Genomic DNA, 24,991 nt, shown 5'->3' on the forward strand with positions numbered 1-24,991 from the left:
CCCTCTTATTATCCTTGGGGTCAATTGGACCCCATTCAATGTTTAACGTCTCTAAATTAATGATTAACATATTTTTTTTGGCTTCATATTTCATGACTTCTTCTAAATTAATGGGGACAACTGGGAAAACATCAAATTAAAATGTTGATATGTTCCAATTTCCTGTAAAAAAAATAAATAATGCATTGGTGTTCCTTGGGGTAAATTTGACCCCAGGTTCTTCTAGCTGTACACAGCATAAGAAATATCAACATTTTACACACATTTGTTTTGGATGATATTGAGGTCACTATAACACACCATGTCTCTAAAGACATTCAATGATGAGTCCTGTGTCATATGTTTTGAAATCATAGAAACAAGGCAGGGCAGACGAGAGCGTGACAGAGAGGCGGCAGTTTGATGTTCTGTTTTATAATAAAGTCCTTCTAAATGCTTTAAATTGTTTTTATGCTTGAAATATTTTATTTAAAGGGCTGTTTAGGTAGTCAACAAAGAAACAAAGTACCTGACACATAAATCTAGGAAACAATCAGTTTCTGGAGGATTGTGATGAAACCAGAGCAGAGAAGATTAGCCTGATAATAACCAACATGGTAACTGGAGATATGCTCCCATTTAGTTTTGTGGAAGGAGAAGGCTTCAAAGAGCCGATCGCGTTAGTCGAGCCGGAGTACAAGCTACCATCACGGAGAACAACAACTACAAGAGTGGAAAAGATGTCTGAAGAAAAGGCAGCAGAACTTACTACAACTCTGGTCTGGTAGGTCCGTATCTGACGGACTTTTATTTATTCATTTTTGTTTATGGTAAAAAAAATAATAATAATTGCGAGTACTTGAGTAATCGTTCATTAGGAAATTCCAGTAATCGATTACAAGGATTACGGTAAATTCCCATCCCTAATCCCAATGTGCTCATTTATGTGCTGATTATATATAGGCAGCAGCAGTTCAAGTTGTTATGAATGAATTGTAAAGCCTTGGAGAAAGGAAAGCTGTAATTTCACCCGCCCATCAGTAAAGGAGACGATCACAACAAGGAACAAAAATCAGCTAAAGGTGTACGCCATCACAAGCAAGTTAACAACAGTTATTCAAATGCAATCAAAGGAGAAGTGTAGTGCTGCGAAAGTGTACTGAATTTTACTGAATAGAAACAAAATATCATTAGGTATAAAAACAACCTGTGAAAGAATATCATTTGACTGTGTTTAGAAAAAAGAAAGAAATTAGCAATTTGTAGAGCCATCTCAGAAACAGTCTGTTGGTCTGCAATAATGAGAAAAGCATATATATATATATATATATATATATATATATATATATATATATATATATATATATATATAGCTACAAAGCTCTTAATGATCAGGCACCTTCATATCTTAAAGAGCTCATAGGGCCCCATATCATTATTCTGCGGCGCTCTGGAGATTTGGGACACATGGATGCATAAAGCTACAAGGGAGGAGAGCTGGTATAAGGAGACGAAGGTTTATGGAGAGGAGATACAACCCGTGTCTCTCCTCTCTCATCAAGGGCAACGTGAGATCTCTGGCTTATAAAATGGACGAGCTAACAGGTCTAGCCAGGAGTCAGACGGAGTTTTGGGAATGGGGCATGGTGTGCTTCACGGAAACGTGGCTGCATCTGGATATTCCCGATCACAACGTCTCCATTGACGGCTTCCAGAGTGTCTGATGGACAGTCATCCGGTATAGCACCGAGAGCGCTGTGGGCCTCCGACCATGTCTGAACAGGGAGATCTCACATGTCATAGACTACTGGTAGCTGTTTACATCCCCCCTCTGGCAACCCGACTACAGCGTACAACGTTCCCAACGCTGCCATAGCCAGACTCCAGACAGACCGCCAGAGTGTCCTCTTCCTGATCTCCGGGGTCTTCAACCATGTATTTTCTACATAGCTTATTCTGTCTTCTGTACTTTTATTATCATTATTTACATTGTATTTGTATTTATATCTTATCAATTACTTCTTCTATTAATATTGTTGATATTCTTAATTATTGTGAATAGGAGCAACTTTAATGACTGACATTCCCCCCGGGATAAATAAAGTATTTCTGATCTGATCTGATCTGATTACCCCTCTAAAACACTACGCTTCCAACATGCAGGCCTGCTCGTTGTACCTAAAGCCTCTAAAAGTAGTATGGGAGGTCCAACCTTCAGTTATCAGGCCCCTCTCCTTTGGAATAATCTACCAGTCAGGGTCCGGGAGGCAGACACCCTCTCTACTTTTAAGATTAGGCTTAAAACTTTCCTTTTTGATAAAGTTTATAGTTAGAGCTGGATCAGGCTTGGACCAGCTCTTAGTTATGCTGCTACACAGTAGGCTCAGACAGCCAGGGGAACTGACACACTGGGATCGTATCCCCCATCTCTTACTTTAACTCTCCCTGTCCAATTAAAGTTACTAACCATAGACCTGTCAGGAGCCCCTGAGCTCCCTTGACTCGTAGGTTCCTCTGAGCTGCCGTAGACGTCCTCCTGCTGCGGACGTTCCAGACTCCAGCTGATCAGATGTGCTGGCCTCCAGTGGCAGCAGCTACTACTACTCGTCTCATCACTATCATCTCTCGCCCTCTCTCTCTCTATTATTCCCTCTTTCCAACCCCAACTTGGGCGAGGCAGATGGCTAACATGAGTCTGGTCCTGCTGGAGGTTTCTGCTAGGGGTGTGTGGTAAACTGGTATCATTACAGTCACCGGTATAATATGTTGCAACGAAATGGATTTTGCAATACCATAGTTACCGCGGTAAAGCTTTGGTTTTCACATAATTTGGGCCAAGTAGTTTTATGTGGGAGATTTACTTAAAAGTAAACGTGCATACACTTTTAAGGGCCGGTGACACTGAGTCACTGACGTCCCTTACTAGAGGAAGTAAACATTTACCGGCGTGCAGAAAGCAAAACAGCGAGCCAAAATACCGCTGATTAGTGGTCCGTCCAGCCGCACCACAGAGCCATATATCAGCCTCACAATACCCTATGTTGATAATGACTGGAATCTGCCCAGCACATACCTCCTGATATATTTATCCCCAATGAGCACACAGGTGAAATAATTGCTCCGATCCTGGCTCTGATTCATTCATTCCTCTGCCTCTCTTTTTCCTTCTCTCTGCTCTCTGTCACACACACACACACACACACACACACACACACACACACACACACACACACACACACACACACACACACACACACACACACACACACACACACACACACCTCCCTCACACACACACCTCCCTCACCCAATCACAAGCCTGCTATCCTGGTCAGCACATTCACTGACATCACGTAAAGCTGAACATCAACTAATTAACCAACATCATAACTAATTAATAACTAACCCTAGCAAACACCAAACAACCAATCCGTTACAATACAGAGCAGAACAGTTCCCAAATGACTTCTCTGTGTCAGGTGACATGCTTTTAGCAAATTCTGCCAACATACTGTTGAATGGAAACGTAAAAGTAAGTGTGATGACCACTTGTCCTCCAAAAGCCATGTGAAAAACAGAGTGTTGCATCAATAAATTTAAGGATTTAATTAACGGACATTTTATTCACTGACACAAAAAGCACACACTATATGGTGGTAAAATAAGTGTAAAGGGTAAAAAACGGAATTCCAAAAAATTAAAAAACAGAATTTGGAATAAAAAAATTTGATTTCATAGGGTCCTATGCTGTGCATGATGATGGACAGTGGTGCTAACATGGTTAGAGCACTGCAGCTCAACAGGCTACTCTGTTTTGGACACAGGCTGCACATCGCTATTGGTAAGTGTCTATGGTCAAACCTTAAAGCCTAATACGTGATACAACCTAATTAATAACGCTAACAGGTAAATAGGCAAAGGTAAGTCCTTGAAGATATATTTTATATTAGATAAAGGTACTGAAAATTTTTTTAACAAAAGTAGTGGCATCAAAATAAACATTTTGAAGCAAAATAATAAATAAAGATATCATAGTATTCTTCAGTTAAGGCAAGGCAAGGCAGCTTTATTTGTATAGCGCATTTCATACACGAGGGCAACTCAATGTGCTTTACATTAAAACATTAAAAGCATTGGAGACATTCAGACAAGCATAAAAGAACATAATTAAAATGACAAATATGATAAAACAGAAAAGAAAAGGAAAATTAGAAATATATTAAAAATTACATTAAAATGTTAATTTAAAGTGAGTTAAAATGAGCTAAGATAGGAAGGCAGTGGCAAATAAAAAAGTCTTAGTCTTTGATTTAAAAGAGGTGAGAGTTGGAGCAGACCTACAGCTTTCAGGGAGTGTGTTCCAGATATGCGGTGCATAATGACTAAACGCTGCTTCACCATGTTTCGTTCTGACTCTAGGGACTGAAAGCAGACCAGTACCTGATGACCTCAGAGGTCGAGGTGGTTCATAAAGTAGCAGCAGATCAGCAATATATTTTGGGCCTAAACCATTCAGTGCTTTATAAACCATCAGCAGGATTTTAAAGTCTATTCTCTGACAGACAGGAAGCCAGTGTAGGGATCTAAGAACTGGAGTGATGTGGTCTACTTTTTTGGTCCTTGTTAGGACTCGAGCAGCAGCATTCTGTATGAGCTGCAGCCGTCTGATGGACTTTTTAGGGAGTCCTGTAAAGACCCCGTTACAGTAGTCTAGTCTGCTAAAGATAAATGCATGGATGAGTTTTTCTGCATCCTGCTGAGACATAAGTCCTTTAATCCTTGATATATTCTTAAGGTGATAGTAGGCGGACTTTGTAATTGACTTAATGTGGCTGCTGAAATTAAGGTCTGAGTCTATGATTACACCAAGGTTTCTGGCTTGGTTTGAGCATTTCATCTGTGCAGATTGGAGCTGAGCAGTAATTAAGCTATAATATCAAATTAGTGATGCATTATTGCTTTGTATCTGGTTAATACAGGGGTAATTTCGGAACTACTTTAAGTGGTGAATTGAATTGCTCAACCTTTAATGATTATACACCATAGTTTTATTACTCAATTTGTTAATTCTGTCTTGACCGGGTTCTACTTGACTTGAAAGACTAAATGAATAAATGAATAAAGTATAGCAACTCTTCCAAAAGCACATTCTGGCCAAGACCTTTTTCTAACACATTAGTAGACATGTCCCACCTGCTAGGATGTGTACAAGGCAAGGCAACTTTATTTGTATAGCGCATTTCATACACGAGGGCAGCTCAATGTGCTTTACAATAAAAGATTAAATGCATTGGAAACATTCAGACAAGCATAAAAGAACACAATTAAAAGGCCTACACTTACAACACAGAACAAACAGAGCCAGAATCATGTTTTGAAAAGACTACCCCATTTCATGTTGGAAAACCGTGATATAATATCGTTATCGGGATATGAAGGAAAAATACCGTGATATAAATTTTAGGTCATATCACCCACCACTAGTTTCTGCCTGTTAAAGGAAGTTTGTCCTTGCCGCTGTAACTTGCTAAATGCTGCAAGGTGCAATGCTCATGGCGGATTAAGATGAGATCAGACTAATTGTTAATATAACAGAGTAGACCTGCTCTGTTTGGAAAGAGTCTTCAGATAACATTTGTTGTGATTTGGCGCTATACAAATAAAGATTGATTGATTGATAAATGAACAAAGGTTGTTTTAGATTCATTCAGCTCTGGTTTTGTGACAGTGAGACAGGCGGTGCAAAGAGGCAGGACCCTGAAACTGAAGTAGCCTACTCACTCACAACACTTGTAAGAAACTGTGTAAAATACTCTTAAATCAAAGGCATCAAAACCCATATATAAGATGTCTCGCCTGGACACATAGGCAATGTTGATTATAGCTAATTAAAGTGGTATTTCAACTAAACAATGAGATGTTAACTCAGACCTGCCAACACTCCCGATTTAGGTGTGAGTCTACAGCTTTATAACTTATTCTCCCGCTGTACTCCCAAGTTGTCATTTTTCCCGACAATCTCCCTATTTCACGTTGATGTCAACTAAATGAGTGTCACTCAACTTCTTTTTCAAGAAGTCCTCTACTTGAGCCTTATATTCAAACCCCAAAAACATCCACCCCTCCCCTCCCTGTAGATGGTTTGATCCAAAAGATGCTGCATGAGATGGTTTATGACAGCAGGTAAACACAGAGCTACAGACACCGGGCAACAGGTAGATCTGTGACACCGGTAGCTGAAGTGTTCATTAGACGAATTGCTATGAGTTCAACAAACTTCTGCACTGTTTAAATGTGTTATCCATCCCTCATTAAAGTGGTGTAGCCCTGTTTTTGTTAGCTAACTTAAATTGTGACATGCAATAACGCAGATCCTCTTTAAAGTTCATCAGGAGAGTTTAGAGCAGTGGGAATCTGATGAAAGTGTGCTGACAGTGTCACTATCACAATATCACATTAGAACTGTTTATCCATGCAGTGCAATTTGAAGAATAAAGACAGTCAAAAGGAACCTGCTGTGAATGAAGGTGTTTAAAAGTTTATAAATAATATACAGACATCAGAGATTGGACATTTTTGTCTAACTTAGAGGGGTCTTGTTTTTTAACTTTATAATAAATTTTTGTAGCACTCTGCTCCATGTTGAGTATATAAATAAATCCTTATGAATAATAAACATTTGATATAATGTATGTTTTTTACATCAGTAATTCATTTTACAAATAATTTTATATTCTTTTAGGTAATACATTAATTTAAACAAGAAAAAAATCTGAGGAGCCACTTGGGAGCCGAAAGAGCCGACTCCTTGTAGTGAGCCGAGCCAAAAAGATCCGACTCTCTAAAAAGAGCCGGAATTCCCATCACTATAAGACATAGATTTTTTTAATTTTGTGTGTTTTCATTGCCATATTGTACTGCAAACCTTAAAATTAAGAGACATTTAAAGTACTTGACTTACATGTCCGTTTATTAAATGTATTAATCTGCAGTTCAGGTTCATATATGGACGGGGTTGCTGGGTATAGGCTGATTTTACCATACTCCAGAAAATCTCCTTATTTTTCACTGTCCAATGTTGGCAGGTATGTATATATAAGATGTCTCGCCTGGACACAAAGTTCATGTTATTTATAGCTAATTAAAGGGGTATTTCCACTAAATAATGACGTGTTCACTGTGTTATAACATGCTAAGAGTCGTGTAACCTGCTTGACCCATATTTTCACTTTCTCACTAGTACATTATCAAATGCACTTGTTACGCAGTCTAAAGTTTACCAGCTCCAGGTGTTTCTCTCTGACACTCACCTTTTGTGTCTGGTCATCGTGGTTTTCCGTGCAGTAGTTAGCCAGTAAACTCGATGCTAACATCTTAAAGTTAGTGATGTGTGTAAAGTCTGTGTCCTCTTCGTCCTCCTGCGTCAGGCTTACACGACGTTTGACGACTAAAGAAGTGTTTACACTGTTTGAAACAGGAACAGTTCAACCACAGCACTGTTTGTAGTCTGAAAACTGGTGAATAAAAAGCAAAGTTAAAAAAGAAAGTCGCACTAACTCCCTCACTCACTACTTCCTGGAGTTGAGGGTTCTCTGACGTCATTATGGACTGAGGGCGCTGATTGGCTGCAGAAAAAGCGAGGCGACGCGTGCCCCTTGGTCTGAATACTCTTCATACATCAAGAATCAAGAAATCTTTATTGCCAAGTGAGCTCGCACATTCAAGGAATTTGACGTGGTGAATGGAACACTGGTACTTAACAACAAGACAGTAAGGACAATAAATATATAAACCTAAAAACTAACCTTGAAAATTCTAAATAAAAATACTATCTGTACAAAGAAAGGTGTAGAAGTATTTTTTAGACATAAATAAATGAATTAACCTAAGCCAGAGTGCAAATTTTAGTGGATGAATATAATAATAAAATATGTTATAGAATAAATTACAATATTGCATATGGTTGTTGAGATATTGCACTGGAAATCAAGGATTGCACATACTGTATATGTGATGTATCACAGGAGTCTTAAGTGTTTTACAGCTCTGGTGCTCAGAGCTCTGAAGCACCTGCCAGAGGGCAGCAGGTCAAAGAGGTGGTGACCTGGGTCAAAAATTATGAATATGTATATGCCTATGGGTATATATGTCTGCATGTGGATAAGTATAGTACACATATGCATATCTGTGTACGTGTTTCTTTTTCTCTTTTTCCTCATAATGATAGCAGAAAATCCATCTACCAAGTATCCTATGCTGGCAGAGGAAAACACCCCCCCACATAAAGATAAATATGTCAACATTATAATAGAAATACACAAAAACATATATATATGCACACACACACGCACGCTTGAAGGATTGCTCTATTCATTGTCCCGTGATCTTTGCAATTGTCTCTTCTGTTATGTCATATGATTGTTTTGTCCATGTGTTGCAATAAAAAAGAAAGAAAAGAGAGAAATGAAAAGCTGCAGCTGTTATGAGGCTGCTCTGACATATCAGTCCCCAGGAGATCATCTCATCCAAGCACAGGGAGTACCGTTCAGATCTCTGCTGAACATCTGCATTCGTGGAGTGTCGGGGGTCATCAAATAATTAAATCCCCGTTTTGATTTAAAATAGTGCAAAGCCAACACATCAAATGTGGATACTGAAAATTGATTGTTGTTTTATAAAAAATATATATGCTAATTTCACTAACTAAATCTAAGTTTTTCACCTTAATGTCAACAGTTTTCGACAGCTAAAAGTGATTCATTGATCCTCAGTGAAATTGACAATCTCTGTACAACTTATAAACATTCTTCCATTGTTTGAGCATTATATGCAAAATTATCCATTCAATTATTAAAAAAAACCCTGAGACATGCATACAGTATGTGCATGCAGGATAATGTCAGCTTCCATCAAGCCAAAGCTGTTTCAGAATGGTTTTCAGCTCAACAAAAACTGGAGTTGATATGATGTCTCTGTTTAATGCCATAAATGTTGCATACAAGCACATCTCATGTGATCAGTGCAGGGGATGGGTGCAGATATTTTCTGCATATGACAGAGAAAACATCATATGTGATGATGATGAAAATCTCTGGCCAAAGACCATCAAGACGAAGATGAGGAGTCTCTTCTGTGAAGGGATACAAAGTTTTTCATTTTTTTTTTTAGTGACTTCTGTAAACTACCACAGTTTTGTTTCATTGTTACCGAATGTCATCCTTATTTTTTGCTCACCGGCTCCGCTGCCATTGCTTTTCAGCGGATTGATTTGACATGACGTGCAATCAGTTTTCCTCTCCTGTTGCTCATGTTAGTGAAAGTTAATCACCATTGTCAAGGGGTTTTGACCAATCAGGATCAAGCATCTTACAAAACCGGAATATCAGTAAGAAAGCCGGGTAATAAAGGTAAGTAGTTATTTGTTGAAACTCTCTTGAAGGGGTTTTATAAATATCAAAGATTAAAAACACTTGAGGGAAATGAAAAGTAGGAACTAAAAGAAACGATAGAGCACATCTCAAAGAACATTGTAATTAAACCTAAGATATGGGAACTGGGTTGTTGCTAATTGGCTCAGTTTGCAGCTTTTTTTGAAGTGATATTTTTCTGAGTTCAAAGAATCTCCTTCCATGTCATGGAAAAAGCCATATAAGCAGAAGGTACTACTGCACTTTAGACAGGTGAGTGTTGGTCGTCTGTTATGTGGGGATGAGGAGGCTTTCTGTCCAAGGCTCTTCAGTACATCTTATATTTTCTGTCGAGATTAGGGCCGGACTATTACCATGTCCCTGAGTATTGGATAACATTGTGTGTATAATGCATGTAATTTGTCAGGCAGGGCCAAGGACCCCTCAGAAAGAATCCACATACAGGGTGCATCTCAAAGCTCTTAACGTCCATGGCAAGGAAATTAAACGAGGGGAGAGAGGAGACTAAGAGCTTTGAGATGCACCCTCAATGAGGCAGAGCACAGATGAATTGTATGATAGTGTCCCTTTCACAATTTGAAAATACATTTTTTTTTTTTTTTTATATTACTTATTCTTTTCAGTTGGTTACTACTTTTGTGTTGTGTGCCCTTTTTTTGTGGTTATAGGTTTGCTTTCATTGGTTTTAACTTTTCTTCGTTTGAGTGAATGCACAGAAGTGCCCTTTTGTTGCCCATGTAGTTTATTATAATAATATAATCAACAATATAGAAATATAATGTTTTTTGTTTACCTTTTTCATAATTCAATTTCCACCACAATTGGTCACAAGATATTCACCACAATGCAGGGAATTAAGTGTTAGATGCTCCAAATGTTCTTGGGGAGGACCTCCAGACCACCCCTCCTGTTACTGCTGCATCAAAACATTTAAATAAACCCTGAACTAGGGGTTTGAAAGGAGGTGCACTTTTTGTTTTTACCCCTGCCCCTCAAAATGAGAAAATCAGAGGAAATAAGTTAAATGGAGCAGCATAGATTGAGAGAAGTGGATGTGATTGCTTAAAAGGCTATCATACTGGGTGGCAAGATTTCTGCATCCTCTTTTGTTTTCTTACAGCACAACACTCGTCAGTGCCTTCATTATGAAGAAGGGTTTTTATAAACCGACAAACAAATCAAAGATCACTGATGTAATGTGTATGTGGCAATACATGAATGTAATTTTAAAACGCACCTGATCATCATATGAATAAGTTATGGTGGAGCAAAAATCATCTGGAAACCTGTAAGACATCAGGCAGAAAACATGAGGAATATGAGCGTGGCTGGTTTATACACTCAAAATCTGTCTGTCGGAATTGTTTACTCTGCCCTGCTTGTACTGTAACAGCATCAACACTACATCCTGGATTATCTTGAATCACACCACCTGCTGTATGGAAGAGTCATGATTATAACATGTTGTTTTAAGGTCTTCATCCAGCCACTGGACTGTCCGACTAAGCATACTCACAACATCAGGACACATGCACAGTACGTGGTGAAGAAAGGAAAAATGCAATTTGTCAGAGTTCTCTACAATTTTTATTGATGTTTAAAATGTACTAATATTGGAATGGAAAAGGCATCCATACATATGAATCGTTCAGGAGCTATTTGAGTGTGAAGGCAGAGTCTTGGGGAATACATGAAAAATAAAGTGGTGCAAATATGATGTAATGCTGTCATACAGTAAAACGGAATAATAAATATATTAATAAATTCAGTAATTAGAGAGATGTTTGAGCAGTTGAAGCAACAAGTGGATGTCCATGATTCTAAAAAATGTAATTCTTAAATTGAAGTTAACAAGGCAAATACACATCACACTTGATAATTGTGAACAAAAATAAAAGGGGGAAAGGATGATTTTTTTCAATCATAGTCTATATTAATCCATCATTCATATAAATTATTAAATTATTTTGTAGAGATGCATCTTAGAAACCAGTCACAGTGCGTGGATTATAAACTCTGAATCATAGAATTAAAGAATATGAGACACATTATTATTAGGCTTCCTTATGGAACATCATGATTATTTTTTATTGAGCTGTTTTAAGGCTTAACAATATACTTAATATGATTTACCGAACTGGAAAACCCATGCTCAAACATGTTTATCTCTCTCAAGAAGACTTTACATTTTGTGTTACTTTTTTAAGTTGACAATGTTAATTTTCAAATGTACCATCTTTCAGAAACTCAAAGACCTGGTAAGAAATTATATCTTTTTAATTAAAGTGGCCCAAATTTCCTATTCTTCCAAGTCCTTCAATGTGCCCTTCAACTTTTAGCATATTCTTTCTATCCTTTCTTCATCAGTCAATCAATCAGACTTTATTTGTGAAGCGCTTTTCATAAAATTATATTGTAACACAAAGTGCTGTACATAAAAATAGAAAAATAGAATACATTAGAAATGCAAAAATAGTAATAGTAAGACCCCCTATCCCCCCATCCCAATCCCATCCCCAAACCCACCCCACAATCCATAAATTAGGTTAAAAACATGATATTTGAGGTTTGATTCACAGGATTTTAGTGATGAACTGGGTGAATTCAGGACTGCTTAAGAGGGAAGTCATATACAGATTGATGAAACTGATGTCTGGAGAACTCTTGAGCAGACAAAAGTGAGGCAAAGTCATGGGCCTGACTGTATTAGTGGCCAATTGCTTAAGAATTGTGCCTTGTTCTTGAGTGGTATCTCTACACTTATTTTCCAAACTTCTTTATCCACAATAAATAAATAAACAAATAGATAGAAACGTACTGAAGAAATAATCTATGCTACTTAAATTGTTTAAAATAAGACAGTGTATACTTACATTACTCCCCTGACCTCCATACTTTTATTATTAGCCTATTATTGAACATATTTCCCAGTAAAGCACGAGGTTGGGTATTAAAATGATACTTTTTTATTTTATTTTAATAATGACTAATGAAAATCGTTTCTACATTTGAACAGGCTTGAAAAAGTGTGTGACACCTGAATTCACCTGTATGATGCAGCTCCAAGTTACCGCAGGGACTTAATTAAACAGCCAGCACAGGTGTGCAGTCGGTTGAGCTCTTCTCCCGTCTTACACAATTACATGACAAGACTCGGCTTACATGAAAATGTAAAATCGAACTGGCTTTCAAGTTCAACATATGTTTCTCGTCAGAATGAAGGTACCAGAGGAGGAATTAATGAGCGATATATTGAAGCGGCTGACGGGTGAGTCTGCGCTCCCTTTGTACAGCAACGTGGAAAAGTTCAAACGAGGGAAGGATGGCTTGTACTTCGTCGCGGAGGACTTCAATGAAACCGTGAAAAAAAGGGAATTGGTCAACGCAAAGGAGCGACTGAGAGTGAGTGTTGGTTGGAAATTATATTGAGTGAACCGAGGAGGAATTGATAGTTTAACTACAAGATTGACAACACTTCAGTTAACATTTGCTGTCATAATGCTCTTCAATTGTTCTGTTATAAAGCTTAGCTCATGCTAAACGACAGTTACTGAGTAATACTGTGTGAAGTAGTCGGCCTTGGCCCACAGTGGAGTGTCAAGTCACGTCAATGAGGGTCATATGGGCACTAACTCACTCATCCACTCACTCAGAACTGGTTCTCAAACATTTTTTACCTGTGAAAATAAAGGTAAAATAAAAATAAATAAATACAAAATCAGGGGTGGCATGTGTGCACACAGGAATGAATAGCATTTATTTATTTACCATGCACATGAGATATTTGAGTGTTTTATTTTTAATTAATTTGCAAACATTTCTACAAAACATTTTTCACTTTGTCATTATGGAGTATTGTGTGGAGAATGTTGAGGGGAAAAAACGAGAAACAAGGTGCATACATGTGCATAATTATATACCTGTAGAGGACCACAAATACAGAATCACCTGCATAATTATAATACAAATAGACACGTCTCAGAAATAAAAAAAATTACCCCTTCCTCCCCAGCCAAACTCAGCAGCAGACATAACGCACACAAATGTGGAATTACAATAAGTATGAAAGAAAATAAGACACCTCTCAGTCTGGCAGAGTCTGCAGATCTCCAACGTCACGTGTGATAGAAAGGGATGCTATTTGTGAAAGAACTGAGTGTTTCCTCTAAGAGTGTATTCGATTTTCTCAAGTTTTAGACAGGAGACTGTGTCCTGGAACCACTGCAACAGATAGAGGATTGAGGGACTTCCAATGTAAAAGTAAACCGCCTCTAGCTAGCAGTGAGGTAAAGTTGATGACCTACTTTTGAACAGAACTGAAATTATCTGACTCATCTGGAGTCCCAAAAATGGCTATTAGTGGGCAAGGTTGTAAGTGTAAACCCATGACGACTGGCATAGTATCAAAGTACCCAGACCAAAAGTTTGGTAAGTGTGGATAGAGAAAGAACATATGGCTTAAATGACATTTTGAACTTGAACACCATTTATCCTCTACCTCTTTATAAAACTCAGCAAGTCTAGATTTAAAGAAATGAACCCTGTGTTCAACTTTAAAGTGAATGAAAGTAAGACTCAGCCTAGTCAAATCAGCCTACTAGGCTGATTTATACTTCTGCGTTGAATCAACGGCGTACCCTACGCCGGGGGTCCGCGTAGCTCCCGTACCTACGCCAAGGCCTACGCACGTAGCTGACGTGCACCTCCTCCAAAATGTAACTAGGCGTAGAGCCGACGCGGACCGCAAGCCCTGTGATTGGTCCGCTCGGCGGCTTTGTCTTTCCCGCATTTATATCACTTCCGGGATCCCGGACATCGGCCGCACATCGGCCGTGTATTTCATCTCCTCCTCTCTATTCTTCATGTAATCATGTCTGTATGATAAACAGCAACATGTATCAGCTGTAGATTAACATAACACGCTCTGAATCTCTGTGGAAAAGTAAACACGTAGTTCAGCCTCTTATTCTGCCCTTTTCACGCCCACATTCAACCATATACGGTCAATGCAAAGCACCTTATGAATGAACATGCATACAAATGAGCTGGAAGATCAGAGGTTCTCACTGTGAATCACATCAACAACAGAGAGGAAGACGGAGAGGATAAAGTTTCTGACACACAAACCGTGGTCCTCGTGAATGAAGCAGAGGTCAGAGAGCACTTGTTTCTTACAGAAGGAGGGAAACAAAAGAAATACAAATAAAAAATAATAATATGGAGGGACTCCACGTCGCTGCAGCATTCATGTATCCGTCAGCAGAGCCAGAGCATCCATCATTCATCATTACGCACGGGTCTCACTGCAGTGTTTCATGTTTACAGGACACACACTTTTTATTTCACATTACAGAGAGCTCACGTCCTTCAGAGATCTCCTCTCTGATATTATCTGACAGAAGTTTGATCCGTGAATATAAGTTTTAATGTGTTGGTTTCATCACGGGCAGCCTGGCCTGCACTCTGTCTGATAATGATGATATGTAAGATAATAACTGTGAGAACTTGGCATGGCTTTACTCCACACTTCCCTCATTAACACAGTAAACACATGCAGGTGAGGAAGATGTGATCAGTGTGTGAGGCAGCCGGGGCCATGTCTCTGCGCTCCTCGTGCTCCGTATGTATAAATGTGACGGTGAGACAAAGCTGATGAAATATTTGATGAACTTTAAGACAAGCTTTTATCTTTTAATGACAGCTTATTGGAAAAGACTCACCACAGACACACATTCAAATAGAATATGCAGATTTTAGTGATTATGGTGATGCTGGTCTGTTAATGTTGTTATTCAATGAATGAAATGTGTAAATGGCATCAAAATATAATCTGACTTCAGTTCTCCCTCTCACCAACTGCGTCGCCAATTTCCCCTTGCCTCTAAAATGTACGTACGCCTGGGTCAGAGTTTCCTGGAAAACAACGACAGTATAGTGACAGTAGGGTTTGTGGACTGTTGAGAAGGATAAGTCAAATCAAGGATTGTTGTTCTCCCAAAAGTTTCTGCTCAGTTTAAACTTTAAGTCATGTCTGTCTAACTTCTGAAATGATTTTGCATGATGCTTTTTTCTCCTGTGCAGATCAGGAACTTGAACACCATGTTCTCACGCTTAAAGCGCATGGTTCCACTGATGCGACCAGATCGGAAACCAAGTAAAGTGGACACACTTAAAGCTGCGACTGAATACATTAGATTGCTTGTTGCAGTTCTGCAGGATGCTGATAGTGTGAGAACTGCATTCATCGGGACTCTATTAAATGAAAACATGCCCTCTGCTGTCATCCAAGGACAGCACTTCCACTTTATTGTAAATTCTAATGAGTGTCATTTTCTTCTTCTCAGGATAATGGCAGTGGGACTGATTTCCTAAAGAATGCAATCACTTATGGCCAGACTGAAGGCTTCGGTAGTGACCTGTGGAGGATGGATGACGTGAGTGTTTGTTTGTTTTTTCAACTTTGCAGGGTGACGCAGGATGACACAGTTGAGCCTTAGTAGCTTGGCATCCCTGTGTTTCAGCAACAATATGACTTTCATTCAAACAAACTAGGGATGTAAATTTCAAATATTTTTCGTGATTGATCTTTGGAAATGTTAACGATAAATTGTCGATTATCATAAAAAAAGGAAACGTTTTCCATGTCAAAAACAATACCAAATGCATTTTTTCCCCTGAATCAAATTTTCCTTCACGACACAATGTATACAACTGACAGTATTGAATAACTACAGATCGTTTTGAGGTGCTCAAAATATTAAACACGCAGAATATCAACGTGTGCAGCAGGCTCATAATCTCCACGGACACACAGTCATAAAAATGAAGGCTCAGACTTCAACAAGAGACCTGAACAGAAACATATTTCAGACTCACAGTGTCAGGTTTTCTGTCTACTCGTTCTTATTTAGAAAAATAAGCATGTGGAGGTGGTCAGGTGTCAGCCGGGAGCATCAACAGCACCGCTGTGAGCAACACCTTTTAGTAATTGATTCACCTCAAAACATGGTTTAAACGTAAAACACCTCCCTGCAAGCTGAACGAAATATGAGACCACATGATGTTTGTTCCACATGATAGAAAATTGAAACAAAGAAGTGTGTTCGAGTAAGTTCTTAACAATCAATCAATCAATGGTCGATTCATTGTTGACATCCCCAAAACAAACCTACACTACAGGTGTCGACAATGGGGCGCCCGAAAGCCACATACAGTGTTTTACTCACCATCCAAGTGATGGCTAGGTTTGACCAAGCTGCAACCTCCAGTCTCAAAATATGAAGCCCATGTGGAAGTGTTATAAACTGCAATTCATGGAGAATCCGCTTGAGGCTGGCTGCAGAAACACCGGAAACCACATACACACCAATTCAAAAAAGACTATCTTTGCAGCATTAATAAACATGTTTACAGCCTGGTTCAAAAAACGTCTTGGCTCTACGTCGCTCATTTCTCTATCGGCACACACTCCACGGGGGAGGATTTTTCTTCTAACGCGACGGTTCAGAAAATATTAAGATTAAGAGTTTTTGCCCAAATAAGGACATGACTGACTTGACTCCCGGACAGGAACACAGAGCTGTTGGCTAGGAGGCTCAAACCCCGCCTCTTTACGTCACACTATGGGTGCATTTCAAAGCTCTTAACGTCCATCCTTGCGTCGTTTTCTTGCGTCGTTTCCTCGAGTCGTTTCCTCGAGTCGTTTCCTCGAGTCGTTTCCTCGAGTCGTTTCCTCGAGTCGTTTCCTCGAGTCGTTTCCTCGAGTCGTTTCCTCGAGTCGTTTCCTCGAGTCGTTTCCTCGAGTCGTTTCCTTGCGTCTTAATCCCGCCCACCAGAGATGCATGGAAATGAAACCAGAGGAGAGAGGAGAGAGGACATTTGCATTTAGAGAAATGAGACATTCTCTCCTCCGGAGCGTCACGTGAAGCAACGCTTTAACAGCTGTTTGTGTCTGCACACATGTTCATTGTAATAACTCTGATAAATATAAACAGTAACAGAGCTCTGTTTCTGTGATTACCTGTTTAACACACCTGCACATGAAGAGAATCTGCTCTGTTTATTCTGTCCTGAAACATCCCGGATCGATTCACCGGTAAAATCCCTCATTATTAAATTATTTATTTACTTTAAGGGAAAATAGAAACCATGCAACTCTTTTCAAACCCTGTGCTCATTAATGATCAGCCTCATATGAAACTTTATTAACCTGACAGGAAATATAACAAGTGTTTTTACTAACAGACAAACTTTACTGTCAGACTTCTCTTCATGAAGAAAACGAGAACAAATGGGGAAACTAACAGGAGGAATAACTGATCATTGATATATATTCTATCTATGATATTAGACTCTATTTCATTAGACAGTAAATCTGAAATAAACAATCAGATATAACATAATCCACCTTCTGTTATATTGAATTTCTGATTTTGCGTTCAGTATTTTGTGTTTAAAACTCACATCAAACACTTTTTAATCTCAGCTCATCACAGACAGACTGTTCAGAAACCGACGGATGTTTCAGGTCTGTTTCAGCGCAGGGACTGTTTTCAGCTGATGTTAAGTTTCGTGAAGTCCGAGCCGCTGCAGCTTCCAATCAGTGAGTGATATTCGATAAGGGGGCGTGTCTGTCAGAGAAAAGACTTCCGCAAAGTCTGCTCTCGTGTTTCCTTGATTATCCTCCTCCGATCAGTCTCCTCGCTCCTTGCTCCTCGCTCCTCTCTCCTCCAGCACCGTTTAGAGCTTTGGGACACAAGTTAAAATGGCGTATCAGTAATTACTTTCGGTTCGGCCGAGGAGCGATGAGTGAGGAGACTGCAGTTTACAGCTTTGAGATGCACCCTATGGTGCCTGGTTGAGTTCCGCATTTCCAGTACTGCTGCCGCCGCTGCCGCCGCTGCCGCCGCCGCCTGGCTTCAAAGCAGTGCTCAGGAACAGATGGGTGACATCACTGATACTACGTCCATTATTTATACAGTCTATGGGTTTGACCCATAGCGTTGTATCAAACATGATATGGGTGACATTCAGCACTATTTTTTATAAGCAACTTTGAGATTTGATGTATTCAAATTGTTGCTAGTTGTCCCTCCTTTGAAGATGTCACCCATGTTTTTGATCTCTCTCAGGGTCTATGCAAAACCCCCACAGTGCAAACATAAAATGTTTGTCTAAAAGCTGACCTCTTTCGGCAAATAAAAAATGTCTTCACTGAATCAGTAGTTAGGTATACTACCTGACACCGACGCTCTGTACATCCAGTCTTCGGGCTGCAAGGAGACGAGGGACAGTCTTTTAATAGGGATAATATTAATTACTTCAACTTGACAGCTGCACATGGTAGAACTTCTTTAAACACATTAGACACATGAATCATGATACTAATTGGTGCAACCTTGATTTCATGAACTATGTTGAGGTCAACACTGTCACATAATGAAGCATGTGTAGTAATCCCTTCAGTTTTGCCCTCTGGTCATATACCACTTGGGCTTTGTAGTGCAGCTCTGTTCTCTGAATGCAAATGTGCTCTGAGATTACTTCTGTTGTGATTTGGTGCCTTTTGGATTAAATTAACTTGACTGGATGTGGCATAAAAATGAAGAGAGCAGCAGTCTTTGGCGTAAATGGAGATAAAACTGTGGAACATTTTGAGCTCTTTGAATACATATAAAGCTTTTAACTGTATGTCCGTTGTAAAAATGTGTCAACAGGCTGTACACTGTTTTTTCTTTTTTTCTGCTCTTGCTCATTTTCATTCCATTTTCATGCCTGAAGCCAAGTATGTCTGCCGTGATACCATTTTAATTAGATGCTTCTCCCTGACAGTTGCTGAACATGACGGAGGAGCACATGGATGATGGGTTCACTTTGCCCCCAGAACCAGTACCAGAGGGTGGAGACATGAGCAGACTGGTGTTGCAACATTGTGTGATGCCCTCGTACCAGTTCATCATCCAAGTAGCCTCTGATCAGAGCGCGGTAACTCAGCCCTCTTTTAGATTGTGCTAAAAGTCATGTTCGGTTTTATCAGCAACTCTCCAGATATAATTCTGACTTTAACTACACTGCTCAATAATCAATCAATCAATCAATCAATCAATCAATCAATCAATCAAGCTTTATTTATATAGCACCTTTTATACAAGTCAAATGCAACCCAAAGTGCTTTACAGCGATTGAAAACAAGAAAGAAGCAGAAATAAAATAATGGCAAGACATCAAAAAAAAAAAAATTGATTTTAAAAAAGAGACTAATGCATACCAACAACAATAAAATATGTGTAATTAAAAAAAGTTAAAGCATCAAATTAATATTAAGAATATAAATAGTTAAAATAATACATTTTTAAGCATAAGAGTTGAAAATAAAAATTAGGGCTAAAAATGTCAATAAAACTGAGTAGATAAATACAAATAAATGAATGAATGAATAAATAAATACAAATATAAGATAAACTGTTAAAATTAGTAAAACAATAAAGCAACATTTAAATCAATATAACAGTAAAAAGTAAGTAATAAAATTGTTAAACCCTACATAAAAGCTGGACTGAGTAAATACATTTTTAGTTTACATTTAAAAGTCTCTATCTCTATCAGATCCTCTCAGATCCCATATTGGTTTTCTCTATCGTAACAAATCCTCCTTTACACACTGCTAAACAGCTTCTGGTTAAGATGACAGCACTCCAAATGTTCTGCCTATAACACTGTCCTTCACAAACTGGATGTCATTTACCACGCTGCCATCCGTTTTGTCACTGGAGCCCCATTCACCACTCACCACTGTCACCTGTACTCTCAGCTGAATTGGCCTTCACTCCACTTTACATTTGATTTGAACCTAAAATGTCAATCACAGCATGGGAAGCTCATTTCAGGCACCTTTTCAAAATGTAATTTCCATATATCTCAGCGTATTTGTAAAGATGTGTTATGTACACTTAGACTAGCTGTGTAATATCCTCCTACATGAGGGTTGATGGGTTCAGAAATCTCATAATATTCTTTGTAAAATAGCTAAATGGATTGCAAACATAACAAGAGCTCCTTTATGTGAATGAGAGAAATGTACAAATGGATTTACAGCCCATTCTTCAACAGAGAAATAATGGATGAAATTAATCATGTTTGTTTTGTTCGGTGAGAGCTTACTTAATTACATCCTTCAGAGATGGGACGAGTAAATGCAAATTTCTGATCAATTATAGACAAGAGGTAAAACCTTTTTCGAACGGATGACAGGCAGCCTACCCGAACATAAACCCTTCAACCAGGAGGCAATCAGACCTGTGTTTAACTCCTGAAATTATCTTGCAGGAACAGATTAAAACTGCCAATCAACACAAAGCTTTTGATTGTCTTCAGAGTAGCTGTAACATGTGATACATTGAAACTGCCCCACAATTGTCTTGTCATCTGATTGGAAAATTCAAGGTGAAGAGGTTTCGAGTGGGACAAGGCTCTGTGTATCCACAGTTCACACACTTGTGCCATTATGCCTTTTCACAAAATTGGCTTGACGAGCTTGTTCAGGTTTTGACCTTTTTGTAGAAACCACAAAGCAGTTAGTCAAGGTACACTCTGATAATCTGTGAAGTTTCATCTTGAGCACAAAGATGTTATGGAAAATGTTTTATAGGGTTAGATTTATGAGTTTTACACTTCTGATTCAGAAAGAAATCTTATTGGAACAAGAACTCTGAACTGTTCACCTTTTTCTTCATTCCACAGATGTCTCAACCCCTCTGAGTTGTCAAGAGCGCATACCTTGGACCAATACTGGAAGTCTGCCAGGTGTTTTTTTTTTATGCATAAATATCAATCAGCAAGCACAGAAAAAAAGCGAGGATTATCCAGATTACTGAAGTCAATATGCTACAGATTTGATTTAGAGTTACTACATCACAGTGTCATAATGATGGTTGCTTCACTCTCTGTTGGCATTTAAGGAATCAATGTAATAGAGATAGTCTGGCAAGTGATGTCACTGAACCTAATTTGGACATCGGTCTACTCGGTATACAAATGTTGCCCCCTTGTGGTCTGAAAGATGATGGTCATGTTGATCAATCCTTCAACTGACAGAACAAAAAAGCAGAGCATGAAATGCTTTGAGGTCTTCAGGCTGTCAGATAGATCTCTTAACAAACTGAGACTAACCCTGAACTCTGATTTCACTCACTCTTAAATAGAAAACTCAAAGTTTTCAGTTGTGGAGCTGCTCTGAGTTACTTTATTCAAATCGAGTCAAACTTTATTTATGAAGGGTATTTTATACACAGCACAACATGCTTTACATTAAGCAAAGATAAACACATCACAAGGGAACAAATAAAGAAAAGAACTATTCAGAGGATGCAGAGCATGGATATATGCACATGTAAACATTTGTAAATACACACGGGCATATACTTGCATACATGTGTTCATAGTCATATAAACATACGCACATATACATACACAACAACTACACGTAGAGATACACACGTTCCCATGTTGCATTGTTTATGAACCACACACAAACACACACACAATTAAAGCTCAGGCATAAACCGTTGAAAAAGGAAATAATTTAATCTTCTTTTCACAGCGCTCAGTGTTGGGACCCGTCTCCTCCCTAAACCGTGTTTCTCTAGCTGCTGAAGGCAGCCCTGCCGGTGGACTCAGAGAGCTCCAGCTGCTGTTGATTAGCATGTTTTTTGTATGCTGAGAAGATAAGCCATGTAGAGCTTTGTACACATGCATAATCATTTTAAAATCAATCCTAGTTGAGACCTGGAGGTAACCAATGGAGGGTTCTGAGAACAGGTGCAGTGTGCTCAGACTTTGTAGTTGTGGAGAGAACTCAGCTGAATCAAAATGTATTGTAGTCACTGGATAGTGGATTTGGGGGTTTCTGGTATATAGACTACTGCAGTAGTCTAGTCTACCTCATACAGATGCAATCAATCTTCAGTGTTTGTCGTGAAAGAAAGCCCTTGAGTTTGTAATTTTTGGATGATAAGTGTTACGGACCGCTCCGAGAAGAGGTAAAAATTTAAGTTTAATGTCAGTCCTAACCTGAAGAGTGAACTATGGAAACGGGATAGAGGTTGAAGAGAAGGGACTGGTTCTCATTAATGGAAAACAGGAGACTGGGTAAGCTCACCTGCTGGCTGGTCTTCCGGGTTGTTCTGGCAGCAAGTGGCGAGCCTAAGCTTCGTCTGTGAGTTCAATTTTCTTATTTTGTTCGGTTGGGTTAGATTTAAAAGATAAGGACTGATTCTCCAGAGTTCATGGGTACATCAGTGGTTGAGTCTCGTCGTAGTTATCCTGGTCAGTGTCCTCATCACATCACCGCTGCAGCCTATCACCTGGATCTTGTGATTTCACTTAGAGAGACAAAGCACCTTCTTGATGGGCATCTCAGGAAAAGGTGCGTTTTAAAGTATCGAGTGACCCAACTGAACCCATTTCCTATTTCCGACACGAGAACCAGTCCAAGTAAATAGAAAAAAAGGAAAGAAAAGGAGGCTTAAAGTACTTATCACTCCTAAAAAAATGTATGAGTTCGTGATCTGACTGATATGAATGGCTGTTGATACTCTGATTTGCTTCATTCAGACTGGCTAAGGAAAGAGAACGAAGAAGTGCTGAGAGGATTGTGTCTTTGAGTCTTCAGACTCATTTCTGTTTTTTCTTTGTTCAGTTTTTAAAGGTTCTTTGTCATTCATAGGATAAAGTCATAATATATTAAATATTAAACCTGGTATATCCCTGCTGCTACACAGTAACCTCTTAAACCTAAAGGCCCAGCACACAAACACTGATGTTTTCATCATAATGGACTTTTTTTATTCTTTGTTTTTTCTCCCCACTGACTTGATACGCTCTGCAGCAGCGCCCTCTTCTGGTCATACGTTTTAAGTTACCCTGACCACTGTTGGCTAGAATTTGTAGTGTGCTCTCTGCACCTGTGACCAGATCTAATGGAGCTGTGTGTATGTGTGTGGGTAGTAAATACATTTACACCAGTGGAGTGTTTTGGTGATGGGAGGACAGGACTTCAGACGGGTCGTTTCTATCAAGCCTCTGAATATTGTGATTGTTTCAAAGCTGTGTTATTTTTAATACAACATTTCTGTTTTCTGTTTTAGGAGCCCAATGGTTTGAAGAAAAGGATCTTTCTTGAAGAAAATACAATTTTACCCATCTTATTTAATTTCGCTTTAGAAATTTACATTTTGTGTTTGAGTCGATATATGTGTGCTTTTATTTTCATTCAACAAGCAGGATCCTTGGCAGCCATTAAATAAAAGCTGTAAGACTTCTTGATTGTTATTATCTTTTTATTTTTGCTTTAAAAGGGCTTCAGATTGTCTAGGTCAATATTAGCGCTGAGATTGAACTAAAACAACTTATTGTTTGGTAGATATGAATTCACTTTTGGGCAATTTTTACCTCACCATCACAACCTAACCATTCAAAGTATCAAAATAGATATATTTGTACCATTTCAGTAAAAAGAGATGTTCCTTTGAAATAAGTTAGGTTATTTTTACATCAATAGAAGAAAGAATCTGGATTTTACCGATGCATAAGAATGTTAGTGTTTTATTCTATTTCACATTGAAGGCTTATTTTCAAATGTAAGCTGAAGTCATAGACCTGTTTAGTCTGACTTAAATAATAGTTCAGGTACTAACCATGCAGAATGGACCTTTCACGGTGTGACATATGATTGGATTATTATTATTGATGCACTGGTACATATTGGCAGCTTTTAAAGTTGAGCAAAGATGACTTATTCTGTATTGTCAATAATCTCACAGTAAATGGGAAAATGATTTAACCCTGATGATCCCAGTGTATTGCATTATGCTGAATTATTATGAACTGTATTTATATAGCACTTATCTTAACAAAGTGACAAAGTGCTTCACAGCAAAAAAAAATGCAGAAATTACAAAAGCAAATAAAAAAAACAGGACTTCAGAATGCAAAAAAATAGCAAAGACTCAGGAGTTGAGAAAGGCCGTCTTATATAAAAAGGTTTAAAGAGAGGATTTAAAAGCAGTTAAGATTGTGGACTGTCTTATTGGTAACAGCAAAGAGTTTTACAGACTTAAGATAAGATAAGATATACTTTATTTGATCCCCATTGGGGGAAATTATTTTGTTATAGCAGCTTACAACACGGGACAGGGGAATACAACAATGTACTTACAGAGTTAGAAATATAATAATAATAATAGTACTGATAAAACAGAATAGAATAAACTAAAATAGAATAAAATAAAATATTGCAAATATTACAGATGTATACACTACATCTACACTTCTATTTGATGAATAGATAGTGACGTAAGTTTGAATCGTTTGAATCGTTTGAATCATAAACAGGAACTACTTGGAGCCCTAAATGAGAAAGCCCGGTCACCTTATTAAGTGACAGCTGATGTCAGCATCAGTGAAACTAGTAGATTCAAAACAAATTTTCAACTGAAAAAAAGGCAACAGAGATTTCAAATACTAAATTGAAGTTCATAAGGTGAAAATATACTGCTATTTTTCCACCCTGTGGATCACAGAAGTGA

At 38.5% G+C, this 24,991-nt stretch overlaps 2 protein-coding genes across 3 annotated transcripts in view; one reads left to right on the forward strand and one right to left on the reverse strand.

The window, feature by feature from the left end:
* Positions 1-7,573, reverse strand: part of hk2 (hexokinase 2) — a 52,952-nt gene extending 45,379 nt beyond the window's left edge. Inside the window, exon 1 of the mRNA XM_034692008.1 lies at positions 7,290-7,573. Within this exon, the coding sequence (XP_034547899.1) occupies positions 7,290-7,352 (63 nt within the window). The 5' untranslated portion in view covers positions 7,353-7,573. The remainder of the gene's footprint in view (positions 1-7,289) is intronic.
* A 4,899-nt stretch (positions 7,574-12,472) lies between these two features.
* figla (folliculogenesis specific bHLH transcription factor) lies at positions 12,473-23,724 on the forward strand. Of its 2 annotated transcripts, none has more exons than XR_004632563.1 (6): positions 12,473-12,809; positions 15,489-15,635; positions 15,752-15,841; positions 19,239-19,391; positions 21,147-21,257; positions 23,552-23,724. XR_004632563.1 is itself a non-coding variant. In XM_034692937.1 (6 exons), the coding sequence occupies exons 1-5, from the start codon at positions 12,609-12,611 to the stop codon at positions 21,162-21,164; spliced, it is 609 nt and encodes a 202-aa protein (XP_034548828.1). In that variant the 5' UTR covers positions 12,473-12,608; the 3' UTR covers positions 21,165-21,209; positions 23,552-23,724. The 2 variants fall into 2 exon arrangements, 1 of the variants encoding a protein (XP_034548828.1); XM_034692937.1 differs by having other exon boundaries at positions 21,147-21,209.
* The last annotated feature ends 1,267 nt before the right edge of the window (positions 23,725-24,991 follow it).

This window comes from Notolabrus celidotus, chromosome 9, assembly GCF_009762535.1.
Source record: "Notolabrus celidotus isolate fNotCel1 chromosome 9, fNotCel1.pri, whole genome shotgun sequence".
In the NCBI taxonomy this organism is placed as follows: Eukaryota; Metazoa; Chordata; class Actinopteri; order Labriformes; family Labridae; genus Notolabrus; species Notolabrus celidotus.

Bases quoted from the DNA above. Each gene is read 5' to 3' on its own strand.
- figla (XM_034692937.1), top strand. From the start codon at position 12,609: ATGTTTCTCGTCAGAATGAAGGTACCAGAGGAGGAATTAATGAGCGAT. The intron at 15,636-15,751 runs GTGAGAACTGCA...TCTTCTTCTCAG, and splicing joins TTCTGCAGGATGCTGATAGT to GATAATGGCAGTGGGACTGA. The intron at 15,842-19,238 runs GTGAGTGTTTGT...TCTCCCTGACAG, and splicing joins ACCTGTGGAGGATGGATGAC to TTGCTGAACATGACGGAGGA.